Here is a 19206-nt window from a genome sequence, read left to right as displayed (position 1 = left end):
AAGGCGCGGGGGAAGGGTTTGCCGGTGGCGCCGCCGGAAGTGCCGGCGGGGGAGGGGCCGGGCCCGGAAGCGCGGCCGGCGCGGCGGGAGGGTCCGGGCGCCTCAACGGGGCGGCGGGAGGGCGGGCAAGTGAGCGGCAGCGGCTGCCGGGGCCGCTGAGGTTGCTGGGACCGGCGCTGCCGGGGCCGGCGGGGCGCGGGCGGTCTCTGCCCGGCCGGAGCGCAGAGCGGGGACACCCCCGCCCCTTCCTTCCTGCCGCCCCTCCCCCGCGGCGGCAGGCCCTGCACGGGAAGATGGCGGCGGCGGCCGGAGGCAGCAGCGGCAGCAGCAGCAGCGGCGGCGGCGCGGGGGCGGCGGGCCGGCCCGGGCTGTGAGACCCGCGGCGGGACGGGGCGGCGAGCGGCGGAGGATGAGCCTGCTGTGTGCGCAGTATCTCCGGTGAGAGCCGGCCGGGAGCGGGGTGTGTGGGGGGGTCGCCGTGTGCCCTGAGGCGAGGCCGCGGCCAGCGGCCCCGGAGGGGGCGGGGGGATGGGGTCCCTTCAGGCGTGGGGAGTCCCCATAGCGGCAGCGAGGAGCTCGGGGCTGTGAGGGGGATGTGACCGGGGGTTGGGGGGGAGCCGGCTGCCACGTTACCGAGCCCCGCACTGCTGGCGGGGAGCGGGCGCCGAGATAGGACGGAGCCGCGTACCCGCAGGCAGGCGGCCCGGGCTGCCGCTTAGCTGAGGAGGGCCCGGTGGGGCGAGGGCTCCCTAGCAAGGTCAAGCCAGTGCCTTGGAGCAGCGGGGAGGGCAGGGGAGCCCGCCGGCTTGCCTGTCGGAGTTCTCTAGCTGCTTTCAAATAGGTGCCGTGATAACCGGCTGCTGCGGAGCGACTGCGAAGTTTGACCCCAGCGGTGAAGCGAAACCTGTGCTCGCAGCCCCGTGAGGTGCTCTGGGAGAACGGCAGTAGCAGGGGTTGTGTCTCAACCCTCACCAGTCAGCCTGCGGCCTGCTGAAGGTCCTCTACTGCGGCTTGTACAGTTGATCGGTTTTGGGGACAGTCAGCTGAGGGCTTGGGAGAGAAGCGAGTCTGCCAGGGTTGTGCTTCGAAACGCTTTGCTGAACAGTAATTCTCCTGAGTCCCTGAAAGTCGAGAGTGCTAGGTGCTGCATGTTGATATAAGCAGAACTTTGACAGGCTTTTGGGTGAACTTATCTTTTGGGTATGAAACACTCTTTCTCTAGTGATTTTGGGAAGGGGCATTGCAAGATACAAATGGCTTTTCAGTAGCTGTAAAATGCTAAATACTGTGTCTGTGACGTGTTACCACCCCCACCACCCCCCCAACCCTTCCGGAGCACCTCATGCAAGAGTTGTAGATATGGCAAAAGGGTATGCACATTCTTTCTGAAGAGTTCAGGGCTTGGGAAGGATTTCTAAGGAGTGAATTCAAGGAGGTTTTTACATTTCCAAAACACTTTCTATCCAGGGTTCTGAAACACTTCAGCTGTCTCCCCTTACTGATTCTCCAGATCGTCCTCTTCTTCCTCATCTTGTCACGTATCTCTGTCTGCCTCCTCCTGGTAGTCCAGGTACTGTCTCAAGTTCATCTTTTCAAAAAAGAAAAAAAAAAAAAGTAATCTTTTTCTCTAATAGCAAGTTTATGGGCCTTTTTCTTTTCCAGGCTGCCAACCTGTGCTGTCTTAGAAACTTCTTTATTCTTTCTTTCCCATTACATTACGGAAAAGGCTCTTAAGTACCTTATTATTAGCTCTCCTCTACCAGTAAAAGACTTGCTTTTGTATTTTCATATATGTCTTAAAAACAGTGTAACCTCTTGCTCCCCCCTCCCTCCCCGTGACTACAAGTCTTTGGCTGCCTTGGGTCGTTACAAGGCAGTACTGCTGAAGTCGCGCTTGTCCTGCCCCAGTCACCTTCCTGCACCGCTAGAGTCTTTCTTGGTGTTCTGTATTCTGCTGCACCAAGCTGGAGATCCTCTTTGACGGCAAGCATGTGGGCAGTAATCACCTATTTCTCCTAGCTTTGTTCCTCCAACACCATAGCTCATCCTGGGCCTCTGTCACTTTTTCCTGACTGCTTCGTATTGTGCCTAATACAACGGGACTGAAGCGTCTGGGTACTAATGTATTACAAGTAATGACTCCTGTCTTTGTCACCAAGAATCTTATCTCCTCCTAAAAAAAAAAAAAAAACAAACCCAAAAACCACCAGGACACTCCCCCTCCCAAACTTTTCAAGCACTTTGTAGTTGGTAATCTTCACTTTCTCCCTTTAAAGAACACTTCGGTTTGTTCCTCTGCGTAGAAGGTAAGCTTGGGGATGGTTTCCTTAAAAGCTGTGAAATGCTTTTTACATCTACAGAGTATATGTTTAAATTTTTTGATTTGCATAGGGCAGAAATTGAGCTGTGGATTACTGCAGCCCAAGCTCATAAAGAGAACTGGGAATAGAGCCTCAAACTCTCAGAGCCAGTTCTGTTAGTCCTTTGCCTTAAGGAGGAGGGCATCCTCCTTCTTACTGTAGCATTACAAGCTCAATCCGAATGTAATGATGAAGGAATATATAGACAAAAGTATAATGCTATGAAAGGGCAGCTTAACAAAATGTGCTAAATGAAGACGTGGAGCAATTAGTCTCTGCTCGTCTTCATCGTCTTAAAACTAACGAGTGACAGAAAAGTTTTTGTGAGAAATCTTTCTCTGCATTTGGAGTTTAGACAGAAGAGAGCTGTATTTCTAAGGTGACCATGTAATGGTTGAATAACTAGTGAAATAATGACTCTGCAAGAATCAAGATGCTGAAAAAATGAGCCGAGAAGAAAAGACTTTTAGCTGGACTGCCTTAACTCCTCCACTACCAGTCTCTTGCTTTCTGTATAAATGTATATGAATCAACTGTTTTAAATTGCTGTCCTTAAAAGACTGTACCCCTCCAAAGTGCAAAAACTGAGAAACACTTGAGACTCCTGCAAAAGCCTTCCAGAATGAACAAAGAAGGTCAGACTTCATGTACCGAGTCTTTCAAAAGTTGCAGGAGAGTGTTTTTAACTCATCTTCATATGTTGTAAGAAAGTGTTGGGGTTTTTGCTTTCCTAGTCTTATTACCCTTTTCAAGGTCACCTTTCAAGAGTACTGGAGTGTCTTCTGTCCCGTCTAGTTTCTTAGATACTTCTCTCGGGTCATTTTTTGAGTAATTTCTTAAAAGATTTGCATTACATCTGGTCGAGTGAGTAGACCTTTCAGAAGGTTCTTTCAAAGAGCTCTTAGGAAAAAGAGGCACAGTTCACATCTCTCTGTTCAGGTGGATGTGTTCACCTCACCTGGCTAAAAAATTGTACCCATACCATTTGTGCTGCTTTGGGAATCTACAAATAACTCCCCATAAATCAAATTAATTTTGTGGGGCAGTCATCTTACAGTAAACATTTCGTGTATCCTGCTAGGTACAGAAGTTGTCGCTTTTAAGCAAAATATCACTACCGATAGGATTTCTAACATAATACCACAGAAACTTCTGAGCACATCGTTTTTATAAGACAGTATTGAGCTTTAGTCCACATTTGTTCACTTTAAGGAAATGATCTTCATTGCCTATTGTATATGTTAATGTTCAAAACGTAGTTAACTTGGATTCAAAAGTTTAGCAGTTTGTGAAATGCAATTGAGACAGTCATATCTCAGTCAAAGATGTGAACTCTAGTTACTAGTTAAATGTAGCATTACCCTGGTAAATTGTGGCTTTTAGCACTCTGTAAACATAGAATAAAAAGTGCTTCAATTACAGGGCTTGAACACTGCTTAGAAATTCTAGTGCTGACAAACCAGTAGGTAGTTTCCTGTAGTCTTATGATGAGGCTATAACCAACTTCATTAAAGGTTTGACTGCTTTAATAATTTAAATTGTGGCTCTCTTTTCAAAGACTCGTCAGTAACCCCATTAACTTCTGCATCTGCCGTGTCTCTTCATGGTTGTTCCTTTGCTGTCTGCCAGTTGATGACGCACCTCTTGCAGTGTTTCTTCACTGTTAATGGAGGAGGGTAGAGCGGAGGTAATTTAGGGCTGCAGTCTGTGTGTGTGAGCATGTTCTGGTACTGATTCCTGATCAGGATGATGTAGAGTTGATGTTTGTCAGTGCTAGAAAGGCACAAACCAGAATACTGTTTGAAACCCAGAATGAATCTCAACAGGACAGGCAGAGTAAGTTATTTAATTATCCTTAGGGTATATGGAGGAAAAAATTAGTAAATGTAACTACAGTGTTAATAGAGAATCTTGTAATGCATGCCTGCAGCATGCTGCCTGGAGTTCATGGGATCACAAGGTGACTTGGGCTGGAGGGTCCCTGTCCAACCTCCTGCTCAAAGCAGGGGCAGTTCTGGGGTCAGACCAGGTTGCTCAGGGGTTGACCTGCTCAGGTCTTGAAAACCTCCAAGGATGGAGACAGCTCAGCCTTTTGGGGCAGCCTGTACTACTCCTTGACTGTCCTCATGGTGGGAAAGACTTTCTTTACATCCAGTCCAAACCTCTCATATTTTAACTTATACCCATTGTCTCTCATCCTCCTGCCACATGCCACTGCAGAGAGCATGGCTCCATGTTCTCAATCCCTTCCCCACAGGCATGTGGCTGCTGTGGGTGCTCCGAAGCCTTCCCTGTCCCAGGCTGACCAAGCCCTGCTCCTGCGGCCTCTCCTCCAGCCCCAAATGCAAGTGCTCCAGCCCCAGCCACCTTGGGGGCCCCCACTGACCTTGCTCCAGTTGATCCACATCTTTCTTAATTTACCTTGATACCTGAACAAGACCAGTCAGTCTTGGAAAATATTCCCTCCAGCTTTTTTATGTTCTGAAATCATTAATGCTACTTCCATACATTGTTTACTCTTGAATTTTAAACAGGGGAGGAGTAGTGGAGAGATCAAATACTGTGTTGGCCTTTCAGGAGGTACCTGCAGAGTGTTTTCTTTGGGGGAACATAAAGGGAAAACATTCCTTCTTTCCTCTCTTTTTTCCTCAATATAACATGTTTCTAGCATTTGATAACTAGAATTGCTGCCAATATTTAGTATGAGCAACACTTCTTATGCTTCTTCAAGGGTGACGGTAATGGTTTAAAAAGGCAAATAAGATTGATGATGATTACTACTTACTACCAATCAACAAGCTTTTTATGGTGACCTATGAAGTAAAAAAGAATTACAATTAAAAAAGTGTTAAGCAATTCCCCTCTGAGCTCTCTGCTGAAAGAAATTAATCTTGGCGAGAGCCCGAAGACATGTACTGTACCCCTCACATCTCTGGGCAGGTTCCCACCAACCCCAGCCACTGCAGCGTGGTATCTGGGTCAGCCAGGCAGTGGTAGCCCAGCAGCTCTTGCTTGCTCCCTTCCTCCTGTCATAGAGATTTAGATTGTTGAGCATCCTCCTGCTACCCAGGGACAACTTGTGGTAGAGTCACGAGCTGGCTGGGTGGGTGTGCTATCATAACTCTGATACTTTTCTTCAGGCTTGTGCGAATGTACTGCTTATCACTTTTTTCTCCTCTTTCTGAAATGGCTTTAACAAATTTTAGCAGTCTTCTACAGAGGGATAGAAGTTTTGAAGTCGATTGTTGCCATTGACTTTATGAAAGTTAGCTGGTTAGAAGAGTGATCCAAATGAGTGTGCCTGTTGAGAGAGAAGCAGACAGAACTCAGCTGGTGTGAATCAGCACATGCAGAGCTTCACATTGGCTGTGGCGTGTGCTTTTCTGTGCATGGAGTGCGAGTTTGCTCATCTGTACGGAGTTAGCAGTGAGGATTTGAATGCATGTGCAGTTTAACAGGTGGTGGGCACATTTTTCTGCTGGAGGGACTGGCAGGAAGGTGAATGTATGAATGTGTGCCAGAGGGAAGAGGGCTGCAATAATCGGAGAACTTGACCCTACTTGCTTAGTACTTGGCAAAAGCTTGGCCATATAGACAGAAGGTGTGTTTTAAACTTCAGCTGCTCCTGACAGAAGTTTCTCATTCTTCCTCTCACCCTCAGCCCTGATTTGATGGCATAAGTTTATGGCCAGGTCTTCAGTGAACTGGGCTGGGGAACTACTCTAGGTTAAAACTGCTTTTGTTTTGTTTTTTACCCATGGAGTTTAGCCTGACTTGGTTTCCTGATCCCCTTCATCATGTTACCACACACGTGCTGACAAAAGGGGTGAGATTGTTTGCAACAGGAATGAGGCGCTAATAGTAAGGGCAGGGTGAGACTGCTGCTTCTAGTGATAGCATTCATTATCATTAAAGTGCTCACTGACCCATAACACTAGTAAATAATGCCCCATTTCCTAGAATATTGCTGTAGCTATATATAGAAAATATAGATATATATGTAGAATGTAGCTAGTATCACTGTCACAAATAATACTCATTTTCAGTCTGGGCTAAGAGTCTCCCCTTATTTTTCTTGCTGCAGGACACAGCTTATTGTGGATGCTGTTACTGTGCTTTGTGCTGTGCTTGAGGTTATTTGCAAAACAGTGTTCCAGTGACCTAGAAGTGCAGGTTAGTGTAAGTAAAGTTACAGCTGTATTTATTTATTTTTTATTGCAGGGATGATTTTTGCAGGCATTAGTTCTTGTTCTAACCTGCATATTCCTGCGTAGTTTGATCTTTATTGAAATGGAGAAGGTTCTGTTGTGGCAGTGAAACCAGGTGATACTTATCTGAAGTTTTGATAGGAGCATATAAGCTGCTGCAAAGCATTTTCAGAAGGCTGCCCCCTTCTCTGAATATGGGATTTTGGAGGGTTTTTGCTGAGTTTCTTCATTTCAGTGCAGTAAGACACATACTTGCCTGTTAAAATTTGCTTGATGAATGCTTAGCTATTTTATTTAAGTACTCAATATAAAGTATGCGATGATATTCAAGCTACTCATCAAATCTGTTATTTCTGTCCTGAAAGTGTATGTTCCATGTAGCAGTTTCATAACAAGTAACCCTAGCCTACTCCAGTGAGATGTTTTTGCCTCTGAATAAACTGATCTGAGCACTGAATCGTATCACTAACTTTTACCTCAAGCAACTTAAAGCTTTATTTAAATCAGTCTCCGTGGAATGTGAAGCTGCCCTGCTTTTCCATTTGCCATGTTGGCTATCACGCACCTTTTCAGATGTCTTGGTGCTTCCCACTTGAGAAGAAAAGGCTGGGTGGAGTCATTGCTCAGGATCGCTTGGGTTGATGGGAGAAGACAGTGACTTGATGGATGCCTTGGCATGTTCCCTGCCCCACTCAGCCAGCAAAAATCTGTATGGAAGAGGAGTAATTGCAGTTCAAGTGCATGGTGGCTGGGGAGGGAGGAGAGGATAGTTTACTGTAGTGTCTGATTTTGTTGGATGAGGAGGTGCTGGGGGTTGTAGAGTTTTAAGGGTCCTTCATCACTGCTGTTGGATCTTCACAACAGCAGCAGAGATTCGCTAGTAGGAGCAGACTCCTCAGAGTAAGAAATGGTGGAAGAGCAGTTAAGGAACGCAGCTATAAGGTAGAAGGAGTATATGTGGGAGGACATCAGTTACTGCTTTTGTTACTTTGAACTTGAGGTTTGTCCTAATCTCACTTCAAAGCTGCGCAGCTGCTGTCAAGCAGGAGGGGAATAAAACCACAGATTTATTTCCTTAAAATCATTAGCAGAATTGCATACTTTGGTCCTGTACTTTTTAATGTATTACTAGAGAGGTCATAGATTTCAGTGGTGTTTGGTAAAGCATAAGTTTTCCTGTGCTTAGGGAGGGGTATGGCATCTTAACTCTATTTCTCTATCTTACTGCAGTGGAAAGAACAGAGGGCTAACTTAATGTTTGCTGTGGAGTGACACAAGGAATCACGGAGCTGACTTGTGGGCTATAGTTTCTCACCATTTCATCCAGGAGGGAGGTCAGGGTTTTTTTTGGTTGGTTGTTTTTTTTTTAATATGCCTCTTGAGCACTCCTGTTGTTGCATGCAGTATCTTGTTGAATGTCGCTTTACAGTTGTACTGGTTTCATCACCAGCTTCCACTTGTGCAGCCGTGCTTGGATTCCTGCCTTTAGGCCACGTTTCTAGGATGGTCTGGCCACTGCTTCCCATTAGAATTTAAGAGAAACTTCTGATTGTAACCTTGGGGACTTCCTAGACAACCAAAGAAGGGGGAAATGGCTTAAGTAGTGTTTTGGTATTGTGTATTTGAATTCCTCTGAGATAGATCAGCAGTTACCCATTCAGATCAATGTAATGCTGTGAGTTGTGGTGGAATAAGAACTTTTTGAGTAACACTAGGCCTGCTTTCTCTTCTTTCTGTATTCCAGTAGGACTTTTCTCGGATTATTCACACTGGCTTCTGCACTCAAGGGATTATCATAAGGAACCAGAAGGCTGAGTCGTCTCTTGGGATTGTTACACAGCCGTGGGCGACAGACTGAATTTCACTGATGGGACTCAAATCAGAGATACCCTTGAGGTACTTGGGAGTCCTGCTAGAGTTAATTTTCTCTTCCACCTTTAGGGAAAAGAAATGTCATTTTTCTGAAAGTACTCATGATGTCTCTAATACATCAGCAGTCTATTTCTCACATTTTAATTTCATTGTCTGTGGTGTTGAAAGTATCCTCTAGTGCTCAGCCCTATTGAACAGTTTTCTGCTTCATCTAATATTGGTATGTGTAAGCTGATTTTTATTTTATTTCCTCTCGCCCCCACCGTCTGAAGCATTGTCTGTTTTGAGTCTGCAGGCCCCACTTGTCATATGGCTGAATTGTCTCAGAGCTGCTCTCTAGCTGTTAGGAAGTGAGAAATTAATTCTGAATGTATTTCCAGTGAAACCTTTAAGATTAACTCTGCCAAATGAACTTGGGGAAAATTTCTTTAATTACTTTAAAGAACCTTAGGCAGAGATTAGACTTTTTGTTTGGACGCAGTAAAAGAGACCTTTTGGGCATCAAGCGTCTGTATTCAAGACTGACTTTGGTGTTTCTCAGTGCCTTGATTTAATGAGGCCTCGATAGTTATTCTTATTTGATCAGGCTACAGCAAAGGGCAGTTTATTTGGAGCCAGCCTGTTCTGGGCCCCCCTGGACTGCCCAGTGGTCTGTGCTACGTTATTTATCACTGACTTCCCTACAGGTGTTGTCAGGAATAGAAAGAAATTAATTTTTGATAAATCCATTGGGAAGACCATTTTTTCCCCTTTGTTTTATGATAATCCTGTAAATTCTGCTACTGTACTTTATGTTGCAATGAAAGTCTCCTGGTATTTGCTTTGCCATGTCCTGTCTTGGTCTCACCGTGATTTGAAGAAAGCACGTGGATATTGCTATGTGTTAAACAGCTGCGACTGTGTGATAATCTTTTTTTAAACCGGGGTTTCTTGTAGCCAGCAAGGAACCTTTGACAGACTCCAGCTTCAGTTTCTTCTGCAGTCAGTACTGGTTTTGGCAGTGCCTTTGAGCATTCATGCTCTTTGAGGTACACTTGAGCCATTAAGAGGGGTCTTTAGGGTAGTTTTTCCAGACTAGCCTAATAATAATTAAAATTAGAAATGCTAATCATCTGTACCTATGAAGAGGGGAAGAAAGAAGGATGGGACAAGACTTTTGTCTGTTGAATGGATGCTAGTTGTCTGTCTTGAAGTAGTGTAAATCCTTGTCAAGGACAATGCTGTGACAACACTGGGCATAGAAGCTTGATCTAGCCAGCTATTCCCTGGAAAAAGCCAATCTGCTAGTGGGTCTGTTTTTTGTGAATGGCAATAAGAGTAGCGTCCAAAGGATTTAAGCCACATTTTTTAATATTAAAGAAAATCCTAAAACCACCAAGAGTGTATAAAGCCATGAAAACTGTAGCACCTCTTAGAGCTTCAACATCCAGCAGTTGCTGGTAAAATAGAGGAAATGTTATTTCAATATGAAGAAAAAGATGAGATTCAAGGTAGGCTACTTTTCTGTGTGGGTTAATGATTATAAATTAAATGATTAAAAGATGGAGAGTAAACTTGCAATAAAAACCTAGAAGGTGTTTCAGTTTGTCTTAATACCATCAATATGCACAATGAACACGTGAAATCTTTAATTAGAAAAGAAGTGATAAACTGCCTAATATGCATTGTCAACGTTCATTTGAATTAATACAGAAGGCCTTAATTTCGGAGCATGTTGCACAGATTATGCTAGGGTGTGAACTTCTGGCAGTTTTTCCACCCAGCTTGAATGTACCCATACTATTTCATTTTAGATATTTATATTGTTTTGAGGTAAACTGCAGGAGTTACGGGGCTTGGGCGAAGACAGTTGTAGGGGATTATGGCTTGCCAGGTGTGCAGTCCAGCTTCTGCTGAAGTACTCATCTTCTCCTGGTTTTGATATCAAAGACTAAAATAACCTCTAAAGCTTGAAACTATCTGGAAAGGTATTTCCAGTATCTTTCTAATGAAGATGCCAAATGCTCACTGACACTGCTTGTGCAACTACAGACTATTTTGGTAGCTTCCATCATAAATGGCTAGGCAGAAGTGAGCACTAAAAAAAGTGATGTGTCTACCTGTAACTTTGTTATGTACTCAGAATTTTGGGATAGTCTCTCAAAATCAGGTAAAATTCTGCACGCTTTGCATTAAAGACGGTTATAAAATTGTATTTTATATCATGTGTTACTGTTTCTGTGAATTCCTGAAATAATTCTTTGAGGACTACAAAACTAGAAACTGCTATGCTGGAGTGTTAAGTGATGTGACCCAAGAGTGTCTTGTCTTTAGGAAGGACAGATCAGAAAGATGTGCAGATCTTTGGGCCTCTCAGGACTCAGCTGCAGGAAATTTTATTTGTGTGGTTGAAAATACTGTTGAACATATGGATTTCAGATTTGGGGATAGAGCAGCATGATTTGCATTGTCTCCATGCTTTATTGTCAAATGCTGAAATACAGTGCCAAAATTACTCTATTTTATAATTTATTTTGAACATGCTGGTATCCTATATGAAACATTTGATGACAAGATCCAAGCTATTGTGGTTGCAAAGTGAAATGCCAGGGCTGAGCTGGCTTGTGCAACCTGAGTAATGCACAAGTGTTGAGTTAATAACTGATAATGGTGTAGTCAGATGCTGAATCTTTTCCCGGCATCGTCCCTCCTTGCTTAATAATGTGGCAAAGATTCAGAAAATGTCTTCTCAGTCTAACCAGGTGAGGACATTCCCTGCCTCTTCACCACCTTGCAAAGGTAGCAGTGGGTTGAGCAAGGCTGGTGATGTTTGCTGAGGGATTTGAGAGGAAGGAGGCAGAGTGGGTGAACCCAAGGCATACCATGATCCTTTAAGGCAAGACATAGTGCCATGTGGAAACAGTTTAACAAGGTGGCTGGGATAGGCTGCTTTGGGGTATGGAGGTGTCTGCCTCTGGACGACTTCAAAAACAAGCAATGCAAATGTTTGTCAGGAATAACATCAGGGTGAGGGAATGGGCTATGCAACCTTTTGAGGTCCTTTCCAGCCTTAAGATTTGATCTTGAGGCTGGATGTGTTAGTCCATTGCTATGGAGCCTGTTCCTCAGCTGTTGCAGAAGGTAAAATGAGTGTAATGAGCAGGTCTGGTCTGACTATTGAAAGGGAGACTGCAGTCTGGAAAACATTCAGGTTTTTGTTTACTACAGAGTTTATGTTCGATAAAGATCTGCTAAACCCAAAAATTTTTCCATACGTGATTTGTAAAGCAGGTACTGATTTGTAGTTGGCTGAACATCATGTGAACTTTTCTAGGTACAGAACTAGAAAGGACTCTGTCTTAAGGCATTGAGATTTAAATTTGAAATAAAATTATTTTTATAAAAACATTTAATCCCCAAAAGCAGGATTAACCTTGGAAGTTATAAATTTGCTCAGATGCTTGCTCCTAACCAATTCATTAGTTTTTAAAATGGGGAAGGTAGGTTACTGTTTAACTGGCAGTACCTGAGAGTGCTCCACAGGGCGATGGCTGCAGCAGCAGCACCTCTGTTTGGAGGCAGTTTGGACCTGATGTGAGCAGAGCTGCAGAGGTCAGCTGGATTCCGCCAAGTGAGCTGCACCACTGCAGCCAGGTTGGTTTCCCTCAGAATCTGTTTGTGTTTGACAGGGCTCAAAAGCTTCAAGCTGCAGCCTTCCTAGACAGGGGCAGTTTTCATAGTAGCGTATCCACACTGCTCCACTCCTGAGCTAATAAAATTTGCTAGATCTGAGCTGGCTGGATTGGTCATAGGTTTCTCCTTCAGCTGAACACAGACAAGAGAGTAACTTTTACATATTCCAGGAGTACGTGTGTTTCAGTGGTGGACTCAGGTTTTGTAGCTGACAGCCCAACTGGATGAGCCGCTCTTGACCTTAGGAGAACCAACAGCAGAGGAGTATGGGAGAGTTGTGTGTTGATAAAGCAGAAGTTGAATCTGAGATTCATTCACAAGCTCTCCTTCCCATAGTTCCATGCAGCTCAAACAGGTATCCTTGGTACCTTGCATTATATTTATGCTTTTTTGAAATATGTAGTAAATATTGCTGGTAGTGTGGTTTGAGGTGACAATTTAATGATCAGGCATCCTTTTTGTGTTAGAAATTACTGTGTGTGAGAGAGCTGCATTAAACCTATGGTGGTAGAGGATTTCACCTCTTACTTTTTGTTATTTCCATACTTTTTTGGGGAAAATCATTCTTCAAATATTCTATAGTTGAAAAGTAAGTCTGTTTCAAAAGAGCATTGCCTGTGTGTTTCTGATAGAGAATGGGGAGCAGCTAATGAGACTCCTGTAAACTATTGGCAATGATACACTGAGTACCCATTTAATTATCATAAATGGATGATACCGTTCTTCCTGACTGGTGTTCAGCCTTCATGCCATTGCTGTGCTTTCAGAGTGTGGCTTGCATTTGGTTTCAAGATGGAGAATTGAAAATAATTTCTAAGATGCAGCTTGCAATTAGGATCATACTCAGATGTAATGAGTGTTATTCGTCATAGCTTGTCTAAACCATGCGGTGTCCTTTCACACTGAAAAATCTCTTAATTATGCAAAGCTACTTTAAAACTTCTGGGTATGTCACATTTGTGTGTAGATATGTGTTTTGTATGATGTTTACATAATTGTGAGTTTATAAAATGAATGGGATTGGGCAAAAACCAGCTTCATACAATCATTGAGTGACTGCATTGAATAATTTAAATATCAATAATTTTGCTTTAGGCCTTGTATTTTTGAAGCTCTTGACTATCTGGGCATAGATCTCAGTATTAGTGCTTGGAGAGCACATGTTCAAAATGCTGAACTCTACTGTATGTATCATAGTTAACTTGCTACAAGAACAGTATGAGGGGTTACTTGTGCTTTATTTTTGCCACCTCTGATGGTGACATCTAATGTATTTGCTCTTTCTCCATCTGCTACTTAGCAAGGGAGACAGTATCTTGAATTCCCAATAACTGACTCCTCTTTAAGAGTCATGACCTCCTGTGGCAATGTGAGTTGTTCTCAGTGTTACTGAGCGTAAGGATCAGCACTTGCCACTGGGCTAGGGGTAATTTCAGAGGCAGGAGTTGAGAGGGAGGGGGTCCATAGAAGGCACCAAAAATCAGCAAGATATCTTGGGTTTATATCCCAAGCTATTAGCGGAGACTAGAGGCAGCAGGAAACTGGTAGAGCTGAAAGTCAGGACTTAAGAGGGCTGCAGGTATTGCCCTCTTCATGCAAAGTGAGGTGGACTTTCTAGGGGGAAATGTGTCACCTTTGTAACTAGCTCCTAGCTGCAGCCGCTCTGCTCTCCAGCTCCACAGGCGGGCAAGAGGGCATATTTTATCCGTGTGGCAAGAGTGTGGCACTAAATTGACTGTGTACTTACCAGCCTTTGAATTGAATAGCGTACACTTGCCTGGGAGATCTCGTACACTGTCCAGGGAGGCTTGGCATTTGCTGTGTGACCTTAGCTGATCTGGCTTCTGCAAAGCTGACTTAAATAGCATAACTTTCTGAAATTGAATTGATGATATCCATCTGAAGCTGATCTTGATGCTCCCATTTGTGCATTTTCCATAATTCTGGACATGGTTTTCATAATGCAAAAGCTGTTAAAAGAAGTTAAATAGTGTTCACTTAACATCTATTGTCTGCAGTTTCCAGCCCTTAGCACAAGTGAAGATTTTACCAAGTCAGGAACTGTGATACAACAAATGAGTACTGGGGTTACTATTTATTTATCACAACTGAAACCTGGTATTGTGTGTGCTCTAATCAGGGTGGGTTTGAAAGAGCAAAAGATAGTAATCTTACAAGGGCATAATTTGTTGGGGTTTTTTGTTTGGGTTTTTTGTTGTTGTTCAGAAAGTAATTCTGTTGCTTTTCCTTGCTCAGTCTCAAAACCTTTTGGGAATTACCATGGGAAATAAGGTAGTTCAGATGCAAATCTCTCACATCCTGCTTAGCACTGTAGTCATAAGAACTAATAAACCTTCTGTGTGCTTACCAGAATTTCCTTATTGTGGGTAGTGAGTGAGCAGAGCTTTATGGTTTTTCTATCCAAAATCTGTATATTTTTAAGGGAGTGGGCTGTCAATGGTTGAGTGGATTGCAAGGCAATCTTGAAGAAGTTTTTGTGTCTTCACACCTTTAACATTGCTTTAGTTTTTAAAAACTAGCTTGACGAATGGACAGTGTAAAGTTTAAGGAGATAGACAGGTTACGTATTCTATGTTAAACGTTTTGCTGTTGACTTGTTCTCAGGTCAACTGCAAAGCTGATATGTTGTCAGCCAATGCAGTGAATGAGTTACTGTATGGATGCTGACAAGGAAAGAGAGTATTCTGTAAGTGTATTAGAAACTTTCATTTAAAGGTATGCCTTAAAATATGAAAAGATATCCATGTCTTGAAGTGCCACACATATTAAGTATCTGTCCATTCTTTCCTGAGTGTGCCTTTTTTACAGTTATTAGGTTGTTTTTAATGGTTTGGTAACTTGCTCTTTATTTTTCTATACTGGAAACACTGTCAGGGTTACCTGCAGAGCTATGCTGTCAGCTCCTGCAAGGTAAACAAAGTAAAGGTGACTGGAGTTCTTGTGCTTTTCTTTCGTGGGCAACATCCATTTAGACTTTAGTGTTCTCCCCTATGGCTCCAGTAAAATTCCATATAGCTAGTAGGTTAAGATGGAAAGTTAAAGAGCAGCTTAGTATTTTAAAACTATCTTTACAAACCAGCAACTATGGAAAACACAGCTGAGCTTTCCTGATCCAGTCTTAATACTGTACATTTATTCCAAGCTATTTTTGTTTGAATTGAAGAATACAGATTGTTGGGTATTTAGTTTGCAGGTTACTCTTCTGACTTAAATTTTAGAACTCTGTGGAATAGACACAGGCATGTTGCTGATCCTGCACGACTGCCTATGGACTGGATCCCATTTCTGAGGCATTTAACTCAGTTTGCAGCACTGCTCTTCTAACAAGACTCAGACTCGCTCCTGTGTTTGACGTGAGCTCTAAGCTGTAACGAGAGGGAGAGCAGAGACTTCAGTGGAGACAGTTGAACGCTAGAAGCCTGAGCAGGGTAGGAGACTTGTATTTCCCTTGCTGTAGATTAAATCGGTGAGTAAGCACTTATAAACTTCCCTTAGGGTAGATTTTACCTGTTGGGCACATGTTTTTCCAATCATGAGACAAAGGAACTGACTGCCATGAAACTGGAGGAAAAAAATTAGTTTGAATGAAGCTGACTGCAAGGGTACTTTTACTCTTATCCAGGGAGGATGATTGTCAGTTCTGATCAAACTTGGAAAGAGTGGCTTTTGGAGGTTGCTTTTTAAGGATGATTATTATGACTTGCTTCTGATAGAGCCTGGACTTGGAGAAAGGGGGAAGATGGGATTAAAAAAAAATCCTATTCTTTTTCCCCATTTCTCACCATGCTTCTCAGCTGAGGTGGGAACAAGAAGGCAATAGAGCAGGATTCCCTGTCGAGAGGGTTCGGATTCAGGTGGTGATTGCCTTGCTTTAGCATCTGCTTGCAGAGGTGGGTTTTTTTTACTTGCACAGTTACACTGATGCCAAATTAATTGTTTGTGTGGCTTTGATCTATGGCTATAATCTGATAAAGCCCAAAGAAATTAGCTGTACCCTGACTTCAGTTGCCTGTAACAGGAATGAAAATCTTTAAACTAGTTAGCACGTAAAATTGGCAGTAAGGTGGTACTGTTGAAGGTGTTTTTCATTGCCATATCTGTGAAGACTGTCCTAGTGTAAAAGGCACATGGAGCATTTAACTCAATGACTCACAGCCTGACGATCTCTTGCTATGTCAGTAAGAGCTGACATCACCAAAACCTGCCTGTTCCCAAAGCAAGTGATTCCAGCACTTTGTGAAAACTACTGTCATTTAAATTAGGTGGCAACACTTGCAAGTTTGGAACATTAAGAACTTGTTCCATAAAGATAAAGCTGCTTAAAAAGAGTTGTTAAACAGTACATATCTGATGCACAAGTGAGTAGGTAAAATCTATACACAAATAAATAAGTAAAATGTGTATCAGGCTCCCCATAATGAAACAAAATCCTGACTCCGTCCAGTTACCTTTCAGGAAAAGATGTGTCAGGCTGTTAACTGGGGCTGCAGTCTGAAGCCTGTTATATTCAGACAATTGTGAATTAATAGGTGAAGGAAAAATCAAAGATTAAGTTTATCCACAAGTTCCCTGCTACTGTTATTCAGGTATAAAAATCTAGGTTTGTGCGCAATCCTAAGATTGCTATAAAAATATTTCCCTTTGACACGTGGTAGTTAGAGATACAGTTGCTGTCTACAAAATAGTTCAGGGAAGTCAGAGTTATTTCTGTCTCTTTCAAAATCCAACCTTTAGTGAAGCGTACCAGCTGTTAAGGATTAGTGCCAAGTCAGTCTCTAAAAACTGCTAATAAAGCTTTATATTTTAGCAAGTGTTAGTGGTTACTCTTAGGAATGGAAAGAAGAATGCTTATTTCCCATAAAACTTGTCAGCCACTTGCATCAGTAATTTTTGCTCAGCACTGAACTCCAGATGTGAATGCTGTCTTGGGTACAGTGTTTAGGGGCTTCTGAGCAGCCCAAATCTCCCCCAAATCTGCTGTAGAATATTCAGTGCTCATGCTGTTAGTGTTTTCTGCTGCTTTCCCTGGCCCTGAATCAGCACAAGTGTACTTAAATACCAACAAACAAACAAAAAACCCACTGAGGTATTAAACCATTATAAATTTTTGTTCAAGTTAACTATTATTTTGAGGAAAATCTAAACCAGTAGTTGCTGGGTGTTGCTTTGGAGTTCTTTCTGAGTGTGAGCCTTGCCATGTATTGGAATGATTAAAAAATAATAACTTGTTTTAAGTGTTAAGTGTATTTGACTTTTTTTTTAGTATGCTAGCATAGCAAATTTGCCTTCCCTACCTAAAATCAGGGATTTTCTACACTTATTCTGTATATGTTCTATTCTATATGTTCTTATTCCCTTTCAGAAGAAGGATAACTTTCTGGCAGTGCCCTTGATGAGCCTTCAGATCGGTCACCTGCTGATAAGCCTTGCTAGGCTGTGGGCGCTTTTCATTGCAGTAAAATTTCTGCACGTATCTCTGGGGAACAGAAGTGCAGGAATATAAATTCCTGCTTGGAGTGAAACTACCCTGACCATTTAATATGGTTTTTAGTTTGTAGAGTATTCACAGAACAAGTGATTGGATTTTAATTGCTTTTACATGCCCAGCTGCCTGGACTCATTACCCATTTTAGTACTGAAAATCCTCAATTCCTTATCAGGGGGTTTGTGTTACTGAGATTTGATAAGGGAACTGATACAGCTGCTGATGCTTCAGGGCTGCCAGGGGAAAACCGAGTGGAGTTCCCCTTTAGCCATGGTGGAAAGCAGAACATTGTGTTCAGTGGGGTGGGTTTTTTTTGTGAAGTTGGGGGTTTTTCCACGTTTTTTTGTAGGACTTGTGATGCCATAGCAGATCTTGCCTGGCTCATCCTTGCTGTGTAAATGAGAGGAGTGTGGTGTAAGTGAAGCTTGACTTTTGACCAGTTGAACTTTCAGAAATAGTGGGTGTTAGCTGGGTAATGTAAGACTGCTGCTTTGAAAATTTGGGGTTAATTTTATTTGCTTTTCTGTGCTTAATAATGAAGCTTGTTAGCAAAACTGTGCTCTTGTAGAACTGTTATTGCCCTCTTAGAGATGCAGTATGGTGTATGCAGAACTGAAAATTTGTTGTTATGAGTGCTTTGAATTATAACACAACTGAAGAATGTATATTGAAAGAGATGAGCTGTTTTGGGGGCAGCAGTAAAATAGATCCATTTGTTCAGTGATACATGAATGGAGTTTGAAGTCAGGTGGCAATAAGAGGTTTAGAAAACTTAACTTATGCAGGTCGGTATTTTAGCTTACAAGAGAGAACTGATGGTTCAGAGTATGCATTTAAGTCCTTGGTTTTCCAAACAGCTGTTGTACAAAGTTGGTGATCAGTAGCTCTGCACAGCAGCTGGGTGTGCTGTGAGGAGGACTTGGTTTGCAGCAGAGGGGCCTTAGGTTGGTATTCCAGAAAAAGCTTGTGGATGATCACTGAGCAATAGAATAGTTAACCAGGCAGGTTATATGATCTTTTTTTGTAGGATTTTAAGAGCAAATTAAGCAAATTTGTCCTAGTGTAAAAGTGTGAGTGGGACTACATGATCTTTTGATGTACCTTGCAGCCTCTCAATGTGATGGTTTAAGTGCTTGAAAATGTGTATGGGAGAGACATCCCTATATTTGTGGGGTTTCCTTTCTGTAGTGTTTACCAGCTTAAAGGGAACAACTTGTTTTCTTTTTCTGCTTAGGGAAAACTTAATTGGTCAAGAATGGTAAAAACTTGAAAATTGAAAAACAAAATGTGTCTGTCTGGTCTTACTTTGCTAAATCCGGTGGTTCATTCCAGGCTAAATGTAGTGTCTGAGTTCCCCTGAGTTACAGCAAAACTGGACTTCATATACTACCAGGTTCTTAAGAGAAGAAAAGCTTCCTTTGCCATCTATGGGTACTTAAATTTTAATATATGTTATGCCTTCAGAACTTCAAAAGGAAGTCCTGACTACTGTCTTTTAAAGTTTTGAAACTTTTCAAGTATTTTAATAAAATGAAGATTCCTTTAGCTGTCAACCTATCTCACTGAATTGAATGGAAGACTTTTGTAT

General features: G+C 42.6%; 1 protein-coding gene across 5 annotated transcripts in view; it reads left to right on the top strand.

Annotated features, from left to right (window-relative positions):
- The first annotated feature begins 399 nt into the window (after window positions 1-399).
- The window catches only part of SMG7 (SMG7 nonsense mediated mRNA decay factor), a 55069-nt gene continuing 36262 nt past the window's right edge, over window positions 400-19206 (top strand). For all 5 annotated transcript variants that reach the window (XM_075710184.1, XM_075710185.1, XM_075710186.1 and 2 more), the window contains exons 1-2: window positions 400-438; window positions 8313-8464. In XM_075710184.1, the coding sequence (XP_075566299.1) occupies window positions 8436-8464 (29 nt within the window). In that variant the 5' untranslated portion in view covers window positions 400-438; window positions 8313-8435. The remainder of the gene's footprint in view (window positions 439-8312; window positions 8465-19206) is intronic.

The sequence above is a fragment of the Pelecanus crispus genome, chromosome 5 (genome assembly GCF_030463565.1).
Source record: "Pelecanus crispus isolate bPelCri1 chromosome 5, bPelCri1.pri, whole genome shotgun sequence".
NCBI lineage: Eukaryota > Metazoa > Chordata > Aves > Pelecaniformes > Pelecanidae > Pelecanus > Pelecanus crispus.
This window is presented reverse-complemented; position numbering and strand designations above follow the sequence as displayed.